We start from the raw sequence: 19,409 nt of genomic DNA, 5'->3' as shown, positions 1-19,409 counted from the left end.
GGTCCCTTATGGGGGTAGTTTTCACCACTCACCACTCACTATCATCTCTTCCTTGCTTGTCTCTATCCTTATGCATTCTTTCAAACACACCTCATTCCAGCTTCTTCTGTGACCGCCTCTGACCACCACCATATCCCACTAGGGCTGGGTACCTGACTCTATAATACTCAAACCCCGAAACCTCCTCTCTTTCCTAACATGCTGACCTGGCTGTGTTGTATGAACTGGGCTGGAGAGATCCATGCTTAGATAGTGTGTTCCCAGCTTACAGCACATTGTCAAGCACAGAGCAGGCACCTTCAGAGGTAGGGAGAACAAGAAAGGTAAGCACATCCTGAAACAGAAGAGGTCTTAATCAAGTATCACATGAATGATACCACGCTCACGCTGTCTGGGATAATGCATAGGCTTCCTGTACCCCAGCACAGAAAGGAATGTTTGAATGGGAGATGCCACTCATTGGTGATAAAGCTCTGTTTCCAGTGCTAACAAAGTTGGGACTTCTATATGTGGTCCTAATATCAACACGTGGCCTCCAAAATGCCATTTAAGGATGAGTTAGCTGCTGAATTAACAAAAAGAAGCTCCTGGGAATTCCCTGGCAGTCCAGTGGTAAAGACTTGGCGCTTTCACTGCTGGGGCCAGGTTCAATTCCTGGTCAAAGAACTAAGGTCCCGAAAGCCACATGGTGTGATTAAAAATGGCTCACATCTTTTACATCTGCTCTCCAGATCAAACACATAATCAACAAACTCAAAATTCTGTTGTAGAGGGAAATTTTTGTATTTTTGAAGTCACACACACACAAATTAAACCCTGGAATCAAATCTCCACCCTGTTCTTTACTGGTTGTATGCATTTAGGAAATGTATTTATGCTCTCTGGGCTTGTTTCATCCATGACATGATAATTACAGTTATTTCCAGGGATTATTGCAAAAAACAAATGAAATAACAAGTATGGAAGACTGTGCCTGGCACCAAGTGAGCCCTTCATGAGCATTTGTCCCCACGTCCGTCCTGGGTTCAGGGAGGAGGCATCATCTACATACAAAGAAGGGTGCAGGGGTGTACAGTGTCACAGTGACCGACACTGTCATACGTGAGTTCTGAACAGCTGAGTAAGAATAAACCTATAGACTGCGTGTGCTTTAATGGTGCAAAAAGCCAATCAGGTTTTTCTCTAAAACCTGTACTCTGCTCCCATGTACAGGAATTGTGCTTTCATACCATCTTCTCATCATTTTGACGTGAAAAATCTGTGTTTTCAAGATGTGGTGGCCCTTGTGTCGCTGGTAGCTAGTCAGGGGGGATGAGCATAAACCTAAGGGAACAAAGGGGCCTTCAAAGGGTTCCAAAACGCTCTCTTCCATAAGCTGGGGTACTAGGTACATGGATGCCCATTTTATTATACTAATTATTTAAACCGTACATAAGTTTCCATAGACAGTTTTCTTTGTGTTATAGACTTTACAATTTAAAAGTGGGTGTCAACTTAATACTCGGAGACTGGAATCTGGGTCTTAGGCATGGAAATTCTGATGGTACTTACTAAGGATACTACTGCTGCTACTGCTAAGTCACTTCTGTCGTGTCCGACTCTGTGCGACCCCATAGACGGCAGCCCACCAGGCTCCCCCGTCCCTGGGATTTTCCAGGCAAGAACACTGGAGTGGGTTGCCATTTCCTCCTCCAATGCATGAAAGTGAAAAGTGAAAGTGAAGTCGCTCAGTCGTGTCCGACTGGTAGCGACCCCGTGGACTTCAGCCTACCAGGTTCCTCCGCCCGTGGGATTTTCCAGGCAAGAGTACTGGAGTGGGGTGCCATTGCCTTCTCCATACTAAGGATAACACATTAATATTTTGTGAACTTGAACTGATGGATTTTATTTGAGCTACTGATGATATTTTAGAGGAATTACAGTTTAATAACTAGCAGTCCTTTTTAAAATGCACTTCAAAAATCTATTTCTAAATGACTGCAAATTTCAACCATGCTCACCAATGTAACTCAGAGTCATGCATCCAAAGTAAAGGGCAAAATAGACTAGAGGTCAAGAGACCTTGGTTCAAGCCTCAGTTATTTTCCTGACGGTGTGGTCTAGCTGCAAGTTAACTTTCAAAGTATTTAGAAAACACAAACTCAGGGTCAGGCGGTATTCTGACACCCTCATCTGAAGTAACTGCCAAGTATTGGCTCTTTTGTGAAGACAGGCTAAAAGCTGCCAAACTGATACTGCTCCCCTCTTGAGCCTTCTCTCTGGACAATTTTTTTTCTTTTAGGCTGTGTCACAGGGCATGAGGGATCTTTGTTCCCCAACCAGGAACTGAACCCATGGTCCCCACAGTGGAAGCTTCGATTCAACCACTGGACTGCCAGTGAAGTGCCTCTCAGGACATTTTTTTACCCCCAGTTAGTTTCTGGTGTGCTTATGGTGGCAAATTATAAAATAATAACTAGCTATTTAATTTCAAAGATGTTATTGTAATAATTGCAGTGATGATCTAAGGAGCAATCTTTAAAAGTAAACACAGCACTCACTAGGTTAAGTGTCTTACAGCTGTGTCATGCTTTGGCATTTACAAATCATAGTCACAGACATTTGTACTGAGAAATCACACACACACACATGCACACACAGGAGGTGTCAGGAGACAAACGGGTACTAATGCAGGAAGCAGATGGAAGGACTATCTCATGAGCAGACAGAGCACATGCTTCATAAACATAAGTGAGGTGAGGGACCCCCAAAAAAACAGAAAAGAGTTTGATGAAGTTATCCAGAAGTCTGCAATCAGAAAAATCTAACAAACCACTCATAATTTTCAGGTTATCTGTATGTTCTGTGCGTTAGAGTTACCATTGTTAGTGTTGACTTTTTAATATATTTCATTTAAGGGAAAGCACCATGTAAAGAACCCTCCTGCTAACGCAGGAGATGTAAGAGACATGGGTTCAATCAGTTGGGAAGATCCCCTAGGGGAGGAAATGGCAACCCACTTTAGTATTCTTGCCTGAAGAATCCCATGAACAGGGGAGCCTGGCACACTACAGTCCATGGGGTTGCAAAGAATCGGACATGACTGAAGAGACTTAGCATGCACACATGCACGCACCATAATCTTTATAGAATTTAGACACTTCAAAGTTTATCATCATCTAGGCCTAGAAGCTGGAGAAGGCAATGGCAACCCACTCCAGTACTCTTGCCTGGAGAATCCCATGGACGCAGGAGCCTGGTAGGGTGCAGTCCGTGGGGTCACTAAGAGTCGGACACGACCAAGCGACTTCATTTTGATTTTTCACTTTCATGCATCAGAGAAGGAAATGGCAACCCACTCCAGTACTCTTGCCTGGAGAATCCCATGGACTCGGGAGCCTGGTGGGCTGCCATCTATGGGGTCGCACAGAGTCGGACACGACTGAAGTGACTTAGCAGCAGCAGCAGCAGGCCTAGAAGCAGAAATAGTCATGGAATAGAGGTTGGAAGCGGTGCAAATAATTTTAGCCATCTGTCCTGCCTTGTACTAAATACTTCATAGTTTTCTGACCGGTAACATAAAACGTATGATCAGAATGCAATAGGTTAGTCAGTTTACTCTAAATAGCTCAGTGGTGTGGCTCATCTAATTACATAAGTGACATTAAATTATTTTTACAAGTATAAAAAATGGTTTTCCTTCTTAATAAATAATGACCTACCCTTCACAGTACTTAGCAATTTAACACATCAAATGCCTTATCTGGTGAAACATAAATGTGAAATAAAGTTATGAAAACATTTACAGTAAATGCCCAGGGGTAGATTGGAGCAACTTTGGGAGAAAATGAGGGAAATAAATGGTTAACTGCCAGGATACACATTCATGCTGGAAGACACAAAAAGGTTCACAGCAGTTGTTAAATTCATTTAGAGAAACTCACTTTATTTTTCCAACAGAGCTCTCACCAGCTAATCTGTATTACAACCTGCAGGAGTCTTAATATTCTCAGCAGGATCAAGATTCAGGCCACACTGATTCAGCTATTTAATCTTGCAAGAGAACAATATTTGGCAGGAAAAGACCCCACAGCACTGAGGGGACGTCCCAGAGGTTCGTTGTCAGCACAGACTGGGCCAAGAACACCAAAGGTGGAAACCAAACAGCATCAGCCGATGTTTAGCCATTCCTCTCAGTAGCTCTCTATCACACCCATACGTGCACTCTACATATGTGTGCTAACTGACACATTACACGTGTATATATGGGTCTTTCAGATCCATGTATGTTTTTAAAATCAAAATGTTTTCTCAATATTTTGGACTTGAGTGTGAAGATTTTTTAAATCAAAACTATAGCTACAGAGGTTGGGAGTAGGAAAGAGATGAAAAAAAACGGCTATAGTTTTACTTTCAAAACCCTTCAACCAGCAGATGAAAACCATCCTCTGGTGTTTACTTACCAGTCTATGGCAAACTACATTTATAACCTCTAACATGATACAATGTATAACAGTTACATTTTGCAATAAAAATTAAAATAATTAATGAATTCTAATGAATATAGATTCTATTTTTAATGAATAGAGATTGTTCATTACAATATTGATTGTTCATAATATTGTTGTTCAATTGCTTGTTCATAACAAGCATATTTCCCCTATTTTTTATTATCTAATAAGTGTCTGTTACACTCTGAAGTGTGACACCTTCTAATTACAGTATTTTTTTTTTATTTTATTTTATTTTTAAACTTTACATAATTGTATTAGTTTTGCCAAATATCAAAATGAATCCATCACAGGTATATTTTGACTTCATATTTGGAAATAGTATTTTCTATTTAAAAATATTCCAAAGTATTCTTGGACTGTTTTTGTTTAAATAAATTTAATTAAAAATAAAATAAACTTTGATGGTCAGAAAAATTATGAATGAACAAATAAATAAATATTCATTCACACACACACACACACACACACACACGCAAAGCCTTCAACTTAAGCACTGAAAACCAAAACAGAGAGAACATAAACCTGAACTTTCAAATGTATGCAAATATTTATGTGTTGATCTCTTAAGCCATCCTGAAATTAATAAGTTGATCAATACTCTTCTATAAGTGAGCATTTTTTTTTATATTTTATATATAATACTATGGTTTGATTAATTTTGAATGATATTTTCTAGAAGCCCATACTGACAGCCAAACAGGGGATAGGGAAGACAAACACAGGAGACAGGAAAACTTAAAAACAAGATTGACAGCACCTACTATACAAATGACCTGTATGAATCACTGTTCAAGAAAATGATTCCATAAAATTCTTCAAAAACTATTTTCAAATAGTGATGGTAAGGGTTCAATTCCTTTACCTCCAAAACCTGGTTAGTTATCCCTCTGATATTAACACACTATCGGATACTTTATCACTGTGCTGCAAACATGTGCTCACCTTTTATAGGAGGACCAACAAGCTCCATGAGGTCAAGGGTCATATCTGTTTTATTCCTCATATAGTCCCACCTCCTAGCAAAGTACCTGGCAGATATTAAGAGTAAACACTCAAAATGTCTGTTAAGTCAGCAACTGTTTGAAAAGTGGTTTCCTTTGTAGAATCTGGAGGGTGAAGGGTTCTATAGATACACATTTGAAATCTGCACATTTGAAAATACAATACTACTCTTTCAACAATCTATATTTCAGTGATAGTGTCTTTTTCTGCACCCTCACAAGTAGATTCTGGGTGTTTGTAACCTTATATTCATTCCTTTCTCTTTTTGCTCATCTTCTCCCTCATTTAGGACTTTACATTGCATTAAGGCTCTCCTTTTCCATGAAAGCATTTCCCAAACACTTCCCACATTCTAGCATGGAACATAAATGCATGCAAAAAGTAGTTTCTCGTTTTTTCTGCAAGCTACAGGGCCTGGTGCAATATGATGTCCACAGCAAATGTTTAATGTTTAACAAACACATATACAGGTAAGGGAACAGTGAAAGTAGCTACTACTTCTATCTTAACCAAGGTATTATGTTCTGGAGGATTCAAACATGACCGGAAATGCTGCTTGCCCTCAAAAGACCTATAACAATTACAGATCAAAAGAAAATATTTAAATCACTTTTGGGGGGGAAATAAATTCCATCAAAAATAACAAGTGCTAAGAACAGAATGATATTTTAAGTTTTTTCTTTTATTCTTCCTTCTAAATCTGTATCCTTTTTCACAGTTTACAAAACACAGGCAAATTCCAACTCTTTCATAATTCTAAAAGTGAAATGATCAAAAGGCTTAATTCAAACAAATTAAAAGTTGGCCTCGTTACAGTTAATATAGCCACAAGAGGAAAACTAAATCATAAATATGGGCAAACAAAAAAAAAATGATTATAACTTCTTGCTTCTTGTCTTTGGAAAAGCCTGGGGGTATGTTCCGAAAGCAATAGGTCCTTTTACAAGCAATCCTTCTACGAACATCATTGCACAGGATTCTGTACAGAAGAAGAAAAGCCTACACAGCCACTCTGACAACAGTAAAAGAAAAGAAAGCTATGGTAGGAAGCATAAGCAAAAAATAAAAGTAATTTTCATGAAATAATTCTTCTAGGAAAAAATAAAATGCAAATTAGAGAATGTATCTGCATATACTTGAAAAAAAATCATTGGTTCTAACTTCCAATCATGCAATTTTCTTTAATTGTCTAAACTTGGCTTAGGTTACCAATGGGTTTAAATTAAATCTCTGTATAATGTTTCCGTTGACTCATGACCTCCTAATAAGTTAAAATGACATTTGACTATTACACTTATTAACTGAAAAATACAACAGGTTTTAAACCTACCTCCAAAAATCCATTGAAATGATAATTATGTGGCAAATTATTAATGACAGTCACATCTGGGGATTCCACAAATGTATCTGGTAAGATGTCTAGGTTTTCCTCAGTAATCAGTATGTGCTCACTGTAGATATGTCCCAAGAGGTATAAGAAAATCTGGAAGAAAATGCAGATACTTTTTAAGTTTTAAATCTGTATAATGCACTGGAAATTGAGACTTTTATTTAAAAAAAAAAAAAAAGCTAGTCTTTATTAGATTTTCCCTGTGGCATAGAATATTTCTTCTCTATTGTGACACCTCTGGCCTCCTTTTTCTTCATATTCACCCAGGTCAAACTGCCAGCACAGGACATGTGAAATCCATATTTTGAGCTATGTAATTCAACTGAGGCCTAGAAAACTTAAAAATATAACTACTACTATGATTTATCTTTGTTTCCATAAATGACTATGGCTTAAAATCACAAATGAAAAGAGGCTTGAAAGGCCCCAATTAAGGATTAGAAATAGGACCTAGAAGCAATTTTTTTTAAGTTAAGATTGTTCCGTTTCAAAATAGGAAAAAACCTAAAAACTGAATGTACAAGTTTTCCTAGAATAGCAACGGGCAGTATCATCTACCTCCACTAAAGACAGTGGTTTATGATAGAAATTTGCATATCTAAACATATCTAAAATGTATATGACCTATCTCAAAATTATTCTGTGATTTTATGTAGATTATTTTTCATTATGCCCATTATGAATCGTGCCCCTCCCCCAACTCATATCTTAAAGCCCTAATCGTCAATATGCCTATTTAAGATGGGGGCCTTTAAGAGAATAATTAAGGTTAAATAAGGCTTTCCAGGTGGCTCTAGTGGTAAAGAACCCACATGCCAATGCAGGAGACATAAGAGACATGGGTTCCCTCCCTGGGTGGGGAAGATTCCCTGGAGGAAGGCATAGCAACTCGCTCCAGTATTCATGCCTGGAGAATCCCAGGGACAGAAGAGCCTGGCAGGCTATTGTCCATAGGGTCACAAAGAATTGGACACGACTGACGCTACTTATGAGGTCATATTGGTGGAGCCCTGATGCAATTCAACTGGTATCCTTACAAGAAGAGGAAAACACACCAGAAGTCTCTTTCTCTCATGCACGTGCACCGAGGAAAGGCCACTGCAAGAAAGGTTCCTTCAGTAAGCCAGGGAGAGCTCTCACCAGAACCCAACCCAGACAAACTTCGACCTGAAACTTCCAGCCTCTAGAACTATGAGTAAATAAATGTCTGCCATTTAAGCCACACAGCCTATAATATATTTTGTTATGGTGGCCCAAAGAGACTACTGCAAGTCCTATTTTTTTCAGGTACTTACTCATCAAAAAGAGCTCCTTGACTACAACCTTTTAAAACAGGGGAAGTCCTTGCATTTCTAATATAATAAGATTCTTCAATGCCACATTAGAAACCAAATGGTCCTGCTGTACTTAGAGAATACTACTATAATCTTTGGATAAAACTACATAAATCACTGAATATTGAAGTAAAAACAGGAGAAAGTAAAAAATAAGTGTTTATCAAGCAGCACAAAAGGAAAAAAAAAAAACAGACTCAAAGCAATCTTAAAAGCTAAGAACTCTCTTTCAAAGAGAGGTTTCAAGAAAAAGAAAGTGACAAGAAAGGTAACATGCAAAGCACCATCTTGGAGACACAACACATAAATTAAGAAAGTCATGGATAATCTTCAATTTCACAAAGTTAGAGAGGTAAGACACATATCACATGAAATGTTAATGAAAGCCAAAAAGTAGAATGCAATGTGTGAGTTCGGTGGTACAAGTGACAGGGCTATCGTCAAAGCAGTCGTGACTCCGAGATGAGATCCCTAGATAGCTAGAGGGAAGCTACTGTATAACATACATGGAGCTCAGCCTGGTGCCCTGCGTTGCCCTAGAGAAGGTGGGAAAGCGGGGTAGCGGGAGGGAGGCTCGGGAGGGAGGGGATAGAGGTATACACACAGGTGATTCTCTTTGTTGTTCAGCAGAAACTAACTCAACATTGTAAAGCAATTATCCTCCAATTAAAAGAAAAAAATCACTGTTCTCTGGGGTCTGAAAGTATGTCTGAGAACAAGGGGTGGAAATGTGGTGAACGGTGTGAAACTGTTCCAAATCAGAGGAAAGGCTCGTGCAAAGCCCAGAACAGAATAAGGAGCCAGGCCTAAAAGAAATGGAAGAATAGTGTTGAAGGACAGTGAAAGAGAAGATGAAAAATAATTTAGGAACGGACTGTGGAGGGTCCTCAGAGTCAGAAATTAAGGAGTTAGAAGATTAGACTTCCTCCTACTGAAAGTGGAGGTCCAGGGAAAGTTCTTTAGTGGGTCTTAATTAGGGCCATGATGAAAGAGGTATTTTAGAAAGAGTCATCTGGTGACAGTGTCTAAGATACAACGGAAGGACCGCAAGAGCCTGAAAGGAGATAAGGCCAGTTAGGAGACCTCTGTAATAACTTAGGATAAGGCCTGAACACAGCGGGATCGAAGAGAGAGGAATGTTGGGGGGAAGGGATTTCACAAAAGAAAGATCTTCAGAAATTGTTTGCTGAGTCCTTAATCTTTGTTTCCAAAAAGAAGTAATATGTGTTAATTCTTTTATTATGGGGGCCCTTCCCAAACTTCCTCTTTAGACAATGCCATTTTACAAGGAAAACTCATGTACTTGCCATGCACAAGTAATTACTGGTCTGGGATGTATTTGTTTTTTTAAGTGACTGTGGGTAAAAAATTGAGGATAAAAAGAAGAGATTAACCTTTGAAGTTCTGCCCTAGGTGGAAAAATAAAACAAAACCAGGTGTATGGGAAACCACGGATTTAGATGAGAAAGAACCAAGACATAATTTTCCATACATTTTTCTCATGAAAGTATAAGTATTCCTCATAGAAATACTTTCCCTAAGGAGAGGTTGTTCAGAGGATCCAATTAGACTGGGTATGTCAAAGTGTATTGAAACAAATAAACCATTCCTACATGTGGTAGGTATTATAAGGAAAATATATGTTATTGCAGTATTGCTTTCTACATACTCAATTTTCGCTTTAAAGACAATGCTACTGACCTCTCATTACTCAGTCAGGAATTCATGGGAGTTACTGGTTGAGATAAGCTGAAGATAAAGCATGGATCATTAAAGTAACACACAGATTCACTCTGAGAAAATACTAGATTTCAAGGGCTTAAATCCAAACCACTGACCTCATCACTAATCATCTATGTTAATCAGCCCAGTTAGGAGTTACAACAAAAATACCACTGGATTCTTCTTTCAAACTACCTGGTGTACTAGATTTCACTACTCAAAATCTGAGGATTCCTCTATTTAAAATCAGAAGATTTCCTCAAGTTTTCATTAGTTACAAAACAGTTATGCTTCTTGTATGAGCAATAAGAGTAACAATCTATTCAACACTGTATGGTATTTACCTTTCTAGCCTTTAAAAAAAAAATCCCATTTTATGTTTGCTCAATATAAAAAAGAAAGAAAAATTCTATATCAGTTGTTCAGGTTCATATAAGATCTAATTGCCTCATACACTATAATTTTGCTACCGGTTTACAATTAGCATGCATTTCTCATGCATGAGTTGACCCAATTACATAACAAATTTTGCCTTTGGGGATTTCTCTTGACTGCTTGTCTTCTGTCCACCATACAACTCAATTTCACACCATCAGCAGCTTGAACATGGCCACAGTCAGTCTCTGTCAAAGTGATTTATTTAAATTACAAACAGAGACCAGATCCCCAGACAATCAACTCTACCCTCATGCTCACCCTTTATACTCAGTGTACCTTTGAATCAAATCTTTTAATAGACCATAGACACTGCTATTCAATTATTAGGCCATGTTTATCTCCAATAATCTAATATTTTTGAAGCCAACTCACAAAATCTTAGGGAACCAAATCAGCAGTATCCATGTGAGCTTATTAATGGGCATATAATTTATTTTGCATTCTAAGAAGTCAATGAAAAATTATGTAGCTATCCCAAAAAAAAACTAAAAACAATTACATTTCAATATCAAATTACAGACAGACTCTTTGCTATAATGCTAAAAAAAAAAAAAAAGAAGGGCTTCAACCTGAACTTTTCTTGTAAAGCAAGTAAGCATTTCTGGGTATGCTAAATGTGAAAATAGTAATAAAAGGGGATATTTGGGAAACAGGACAGATAACCATAATGATAGATGCTACAGGTAAGGGACTAAATATAGAACAGGTGAAAATTCTATTGTCTATGGGCCAGTGATTTAAGGAAAGGGAGTTCTAAAGATTCCCACTGAAGTCAACATACATAGGTGCACTTACACATGCACTCATGTGCACACAAACACACACACAACACACACATACACACATACACACACTTGAATATTTCTTCTGTGAGTCAAGGCACAAATCTTGACAAATCACATAATGGTATACTTACCATTTTAGTCACTCTGTAAAATACAAGATTTGTCATCTGGGTCCTTTTTTTCCTTCCCCTTCATACAATATTTCTCCACCACCTGAAATAAATTAGAAAATAAACATCTCGATTTTATCTACAGCACTAAGATTGTCACAGTCTCTAGGGGTGGAACTTCATCATTTTATTTCACAATTTATCCCCAGACTGTCTCAGCTAATTGAAAATGCAATTTATATTAGTGTGTAAACAGAAAAGCACATCAATACTCTCCTCCAGGCTGGACTGAGTCCCTTAGATGTCTGGGGGTGATTCTGCCTTACTATCCTGCTACAGATTTCCTGAATGCACTCCTTATAAACTTGAAGGTGGTAACCACGTGAATTAGAAACTGCCTTTACAATTATGCCAGAACTATAAGGACAACAGAAGAAAGACTTTTTTTAATATTCGAAGTCACAGGAATTCCTCAATTCATGTTTATAAGTTGTAATTTAAGAACGTTTTTCTAAATATCACTAAGTAAAGAAAATGTGAAAATGTACTAAGACATTTCTGCCATTCCTGACTTTATACTCTAGAACTGGGGAGGTGGGGTAGGCAATCAGACATCTTCTGGAATTTCATGGGAAAACTTTTTTATTTGGGGAACTAGTTCTTTTTTTCACTCCAACCACTCCATAAATTGTGAAATCTTGCCTCTCTTCTTATTCTTTCTGCAGCTATACTAAGAGAGAAATATAGTGGAAGAATTTTAAATTGCAGCATTTAATAAATCTCCCAGATTCAATATGTTAGCATTATAGACTCCAAAAGAAAGAAGTTAAGGTTAAACCCGCTCTCACCCTTTTCATTACACACAATTTCAAATTTACAGTTGTATTTCATCCCACACCTTGGTAACACACGCAGACTAAGTAGGCATTTCCAAATGATTTCAAGCCTTTGACAAATGAATATGAGAATGTCTGAAAAAAAATTTCATAACACTAACACAGTAACAAGCAATCAAAAATGCCCACTCATCCATAACATATTATCCAAAACACCTAGGACTTGTCATTAAATCCACTGTATTATGTCTTTATACTTTCCTTAGTCCAAAAGGGATTAAAGGCAGTTCAGAAAGATCTGGACAATATTCTAAGATAAACCAAATACAAGTAAGGAAATGAAGCAAATGGAAAAATAAAGATTACAAATACCCTGACTTAGTTAACATACCTACATCAACCTATTTTAAACCCAGAGCTCAAATCTCATATCCCTTGTGATTTTCAGGATAAATCCACTCCATCCCAGCATCAGGAGAAGACTCTGGTGTCTCTATCTGACCTTCTTCCTCCCAAAACAGACACAATCTAGGCCACGTTCAAAAACATCTGTCTGGATTTGGCCAATATATTTCAGTGGTTTGGGTTCATCTGAAAGTAATGCAGAAAACTGGACTAGTCAAAATACCACCTTTCAGATTAGCCCATGTTTCTTATAGAAAAAAAGATCCTTGAGTAATATGGAAAGCCTGGGAGGTCATAGGAAAAGTTCATGAAGTTGTACCCTCATAAATGAATAATAAACTCACTAGACCTCAGAATATTTAACAGCTTTTTTTCTCCAACAGTAAATCCCTAACTTCTTGTGCACTGTTGGTGGGATTGTAAATTGGTGCAGCCACTATGAAAAACAGCATAGCAGTTCCTCAAAAAATTAAAAATAGAACTACCATATTATTCAACAAATCCACTTCTGGGAATGTATCCAAAGGAAACAAAAACACTAACTCAAAAAGATATCTGCATTCTCATATTCATTGCAGCATTATTCACAATAGCCAAGACATGGAAACAACCTAAGTATCCACCAATGGATAAATGGATAAAGAAATTTCAAGATGTATGTAAGTATGTATGCACACACACACACAAAGAAATATATTATTCAATCATAAAAAAGAGAAAATCCTACCATTTTCAACAATATTGATGGACCTAGAAGGGATTATGCTCAGTGAAATAAGTCAAATAGACTTATTGACAAATACTATATGATCTCACTTATATGTGTTACCTAAAAAAAAAAAAAGAAGAAGAAGAAACAAAAAACCTGCACCAAACTTACAGGAAAAAAGGTCAGTTTTGTGGTTACCAGATGGGTGGAGAGAGGGCAAACTGAAAGAATGTGGTCAAAAGGTACAATCCTCCAGTTATAAGATAAATTAGTATTAGATATGTAAAGTACAACATGATGATTGTGGTTGACATAGCTGTATATTATACAAGAAAGCTGTTAAGAGAGTAGATCCTAAGGATTCTCATCCCAAGGAGAGTTCTTTTTTTTCTTTTCTTTTTATTGTATCTGTTTGAGATGATGATGTTATCTAAACCTACTGTGTTAATCATCTTACAGTACAGGTAAGTCAAACCATCGTGCTGTACAGCTTAAACTTATACAGTGATGTATGTTAATTATTTCTCAATAAAACTAAAGAAAAAATGATAAATCTCTAACAGTAATATTATGAAATTTATATTTTCTTCCTGCTATCTAAATAGTAATATGCCTCATCATGGCTAAAAGAACTACTTATAAGACTGCTATGGTTGATAACATCACGACTGTCGCATGTGTGTGTGTTAGCTCCTCCGTCACGTCCAACTCTTTGCAACCTCATGGATTGTATCCCACCAGACTACTCTGTCCATGGGATTCTCCAGGCAAGATTACTGGAGTGGGCTGCCTTTTCCTTCTCCAAGACTGTTGTATAAATTTGTTTCAAAAGATGTTATCTAAATTCCATACTTTTTAAAATCACCACTGTCTACCTTATAGGTTAAGATTAAGATACTTTAAACAGTATTTTGTATATACTGCTATGTATATAATAAACGTAAATTTATACATACCTGTGTTATAAGGGTTTTTGCGTAATTAAGAATGGATCTGCAAACAGCCTCTGGTATTGAATAAAATGTATATTCCTGCTAAGGATAAAGGTTGGTGAAATGATCAGTTCTTTTCTTATAAAATATGAATACTGACTTAATTTGAATATAAATTAAAAGGCTTACCTTTGAATCAACTGCAATCCTTATGTGAGTTGTCACAGGGATGTCTTAAGGAGAACTGTTTAGTTCTTTTTGAAATAAATTTGTGATAGTTGAAGATTTATGATGTAACTTTGTTTTATGCAACACTTTTTATTTTTTAAAAAAAGGTTCTCCAAAAATAATCCAAAATCAGAAACATTACTGAATGTAACTGCCAGTGAAACATATCTCTAATTTGCATTTTAGAAAACAAAAATAGAGTTTGATTTAAGGAAAGAATGAAGGGGAAGAAAAACGATGGAGGCAATCTTCAGTATTCGTGATCAGTGGGTTGTAAGGATGGGGTGGAAAAAACTAAGGAACAGAAGCCTCGAATCCTTAAAATTCAACTCTTTCTCTTCAAAGGAAAAAGTCCTTGCTGAAATAAAACGCCCATTTAAAGAGCAAACAATGGATAAACCTTAGAGAATATGGCAAAAAAAAAAAAAGTGTCTCCGTCTCTTACTCCCTAAACAAATTTTTTAAATATCATATAATTCTGTTTTTGAACTTTAGACAAAATTCATTCTCAGACTGTATGCTATGATTTTATCTGCAAATTGTGACTATATGTAGGTACATAACAAAGACAGCCAAATACCAGTGAGTTTAAAACAACCTGCTAACTAAACATTTCCCAGAAATCAATGCTACATAACTTAAAACATTTAGACACATAAATTTTGGTGACTGTACATGAAACACACAAAGTAGACTTCTTGTGAAAAAGTGTATGTCTTGCATATTTGTTCATACTTTTATATAATACAAATTTTCATTTATATTTCCTCTGGAGTACTTAACATTGAATTAACTTATTTCTAGAAAAAATGCATTTTGACACACTTCATATAATAAAGAAACATAATTACCACTTTAATAAGTACTCAACACTTTTTGGTCCCTAATATGTTTTGAACTTCTGCTAGTTTCAATTTTCTTTTCCAAGGAAACGCTATTAGCGAACAAAACTCAGCTTTCAAATCCAAAGCAACTTCATATGTAAGTGTTTATTTCAGAAATTAGATGCAATATGCCACTTCAACAAACACCTAATTTAAAATATGAAATCTTGAATACATACATTGAGCAAACATGAGATTTCTCCAGATACCTAACCTTGTATGTATATTCTGTATGCTTACTCACCACAAAAAATTAACTGATAGGCTTTAACATTTACCTATACAAGTTCTATTCTGGAAAAATTTTTTAATTGAGAATCATTTAAAATGAAATAAGATGCTGTTACAATAACATCTCTTAATAGCAATGACTATTATTTCTAAATACACAATTAATTTAATTAAATTGATTTGCTAGATAAGTCAATTTACTTGATAAACCAATTAAATAAATTAAAAGTGTATTCAGAGATACACAGGCATAACTCAGAAATATTGCATGTTCGGTTCCAGACCAGTTCAATAAGGCAAATATCACAACAAAGAGAGTCGAATTTGGGGGTTTCCCAGTGCATCTAAGGAGAAGGCAATGGCACCCCACTCCAGTACTCTTGCCTGGAAAATCCCATGGATGGAGGAGCCTGGTGGGCTGCAGTCCATGGGGTCGCTACCAGTCGGACACGACTGAGCAACTTCCCTTTCACTTTTCATTTTCATGCATTGGAGAAGGAAATGGCAACCCGCTCCAGTGTTCTTGCCTGGAGAATCCCAGGGACGGGGGAGCCTGGTGGGCTTCCGTCTATGGGGTCGCACAGAGTCGGACACGACTGAAGCGACTTAGCAGTAGTGCATCTAAAAGTTATGTGTATACTATACTGTCATCTACTAAGTGTGCAATAGTGCAACACGTCTAAAAACATGTTGTTGTTGTTGTTTAGTCGCTAAGTCATGTTTGACTCTTTGCGACCCCACGGACTGCAGCACGCCAGATTTCCCTGTCCTTCACTATCTCCCGGAGCTTGCTCAAACTCATGTCCATTGAGTCGGTGATGCCATCCAACCACCTCATTCTCTGCCGCCCCCTTCTCCTCCTGCCCTCAATCTTTCCCAGCATCAGGGTCTTTTCCAATGAGTCAGCTCTTCACATCAGGTGGCCAAAGTGTATCTACCTTAATTTTAAAATATTGCTTAAAAATGCTGAAGATTGTCTGACAATATAGGGTTATCACAAATATTCTATTTGTAAAAAAAAAACAAAAACACATTATCTGTGAAGTGTAAAAAAAGTAAAGCACAGTAAAAGTAGGTATGCCTGTAGTCACTGCTATTAATGTTAGGCTCTTGATAACTGTGATGAAATCACAGGGAAGCAATTCATAGATGAACCTGGCATATTTTCTGAGGATACCAAGTACTGCTGGCATCTTACAGCAACAAGAACACTTCCAAGTTGTCCAATTTCACTTTCTCACTGGAAATACAAGTCAGGATTATTAACATCACTGAGCAAATGGTCACCTACGTTACTGATTTGTTCCTGAGTCCTCTTCAGCCTCTGTAGTTCAGGAGTGTCTGTAACGATGCTGAAGCCCCTCCCTTTGCTTTCTTCAAAATCTCTTTTGTACTTGACCTAACAAAATTAGGAGTGAAAGAAAAAAAGAAAGAAAAAGAAAAGTAAACAAAAGAATCATAAATTCCGCTCAGGATCGTCAGAGGCCATATAAGCTGCTAAAATCGGAAGCAGCATCTCCAGGAACAGCTCAATTAGCAGGTGGTACAGTGACTAGCGAGACTGCTTCGTTTGTGTCCCAGCAACCACGTTGTGGCCTTAGGCAAGTTACTCAACCACTCTGCACCTTGGTGGTCTAATTCATAAAATGATGATAATGACAAAAATAACAGTATTTAAATGTGTTGTTGTTTAGTTGCTAAGTCATGTCCAACTCTTTTGCGACCCCTTGGACTGTACCCCACACCAGACTCCTCTGTCTATGGGATTCTCCAGGCAAGAATAACGGAGTGTGTTGCCAATTCCTTTTCCAGGGGATCTTCCTGACTCAGGGATCAAACCTGTGTCTCCAGCTTGGCAGGATGATTGTTTACTTCTGAGCCGCCTGGAAGCCCTAGTATTTAAATAACGCTCTTTAATAGGTTGAAAGATAATATCAAATGTCTTAGTTCACACACTGAGCCCATAGGAAACAAGCAAGTGCTCCATAATAGTTATTATTATCATCATTAACAGTTGTAATAAAACTGAAAAATAAACGTGGAAAGAGAAAGCTAAATCTTTCTTTTTTGTTTTGTTTTGTCAGTGACAAAGTATCATTTTGAGCCTGGACTGCACTATGGATGAGGGAGACATACAACATTATCAGCAGCAGCCCTGTCCTAACAAAGTTTTCATTTTATTTCATAAGGCAAAGCATATGGGTATGATTATACAGTGTTTAACTGCCAAATGTTGAATATGTAAATGCTTATGGAAATATTTATAAAACAGGCAAAACCCAGAGATTAAAAGGCTTCAAGCACATGCCCTTGGCATACTGTGTACTGAGGTACCAAAGTTTTTTTCAGTCTTTAAATATATTTCTTTCTAATTACAGCCCAGTAAGGCTGAATTTTACAGTTTCCTCAGGGAACTAGAACAGCCAGTGCTTAATCTTACTAGGGTCCCATATCCTGTTATTAGCATAGTGACAATAACTGTGACACCAGTTAAATGCTCTGCTTGTTTAATAACTGAGATGGTTACATCACTTGAACTGTTCTTATTTCTTTAAAAGCCTAACTATAAAGAAATATTGAAACATATTTTTGATAATTCATATAATCCCCATTTCACTTTCATAATCACCAGCTTCAAATTAAAACATATTAATAATCAATGCACCTAATTTCACCTAACAGATGATGCTGTCAAAGTGCTGCACTCAATATGTCAGCAAATTTGGATAACTCAGCAGTGGCCACAGGACTGGAAAAGGTCAGTTTTCATTCCAATCCCAAAGAGAGGTAATGCCAAACAATGTTCAAACTACCGCACAATTACACTCATCTCACACCCTAGTAAAGTAATGCTCAAAATTCTCCAAGCCACACTTCAGCAATACATGAACCGTGAACTTCCAGATGTTCAAGCTGGTTTTAGAAAAGGCAGAGGAACCAGAGATCAAATTGCCAACATCCGCTGGATCATCAAAAAAGCAAGAGAATTCCAGAAAAACATCTATTTCTGCTGTATTGACTATACCAAAGCCTTTGACTGTGTGGATCACAATAAACTGTGGAAAATTCTGAAAGAGACGGGAATACCAGACCACCTGACCTGCCTCTTGAGAAACTTGTATACAGGTCAGGAAGAAACAGAACTGAACATGGAACAACAGACTGGTTCCAAATAGGAAAAGGAGTACGTCAAGGCTGTATATTGTCACCCTGCTTATTTAACTTATACGCAGAGTACATCATGAGAAACACTGGGCTGGAGGAAGCACAACTGGAATCAAGATTGCCGGGAGAAATATCAATAACCTCAGATATGCAGATGACACCACCCTTATGGCAGAAAGTGAAGAAGAACTAAAGAGCCTCTTGATGTAAGTGAAAGAGGAGAGTGAAAAAGTTGGCTTAAAGCTCAACATTCAGAAAACTAAGATCATGGCATCCGGTCCCATCACCTCATGGCAAATAGATGAGGAAACAATGGAAACAGTGGCTGACTTTATTTTGGGGGGCTCCAAAAATCACTGCAGATGGTAATTGCAGCCATGAAATTAAAATACCAACCTAGACAGCATATTCAAAAGCAGAGACATTACTTTGCCAACAAAGGTCCATCCAGTCAAGGCTATGGTTTTTCCAGTAGTCATGTATGGATGTGAGAGTTAGACTATAAAGAAAGCTGAGTGCCGAAGAATTGATGCTTTTGAACTATGGTGTTGGAGAAGACTCTTGAGAATCCCTTGGACTGCAAGGAAATCCAACCAGTCCATCCTGAAGGAGATCAGTCCTGGGTGTTCATTGGAGGGACTGATGTTGAAGCTGAAACTCCAATACTTTGGCCACCTGATACGGAGAGCTGACTCATTTGAAAAAACCCTGATGCTGGGAAAGATTGAGGGCAGGAGGAGAAGGA

The 19,409-nt window shown here is 37.5% G+C and overlaps 1 protein-coding gene across 3 annotated transcripts in view; it reads right to left on the bottom strand.

Annotated features, from left to right (window-relative positions):
- Window positions 1-19,409, bottom strand: part of NEBL (nebulette) — a 378,828-nt gene that overhangs the window by 157,955 nt on the left and 201,464 nt on the right. For 2 of the 3 annotated variants that reach the window (XM_086334546.1, XM_086334545.1), the window contains exon 4: window positions 16,791-16,898. In XM_086334546.1, the coding sequence (XP_086190672.1) occupies window positions 16,791-16,898 (108 nt within the window). Of the gene's footprint in view, window positions 1-5,435; window positions 5,522-6,825; window positions 6,979-16,790; window positions 16,899-19,409 lie in introns of those variants that run through there. The other variant, XM_086334538.1, reaches the window with a different exon arrangement.

This window comes from Bos grunniens, chromosome 13 (genome assembly GCF_055505025.1).
Source record: "Bos grunniens cultivar Pamir isolate PY7600 chromosome 13, Bosgru_T2T1.0, whole genome shotgun sequence".
Taxonomy (NCBI): domain Eukaryota; kingdom Metazoa; phylum Chordata; class Mammalia; order Artiodactyla; family Bovidae; genus Bos; species Bos grunniens.
The sequence above is the reverse complement of the archived record's forward strand: the minus strand, read 5'-3'. Positions and strand labels throughout refer to the sequence as shown.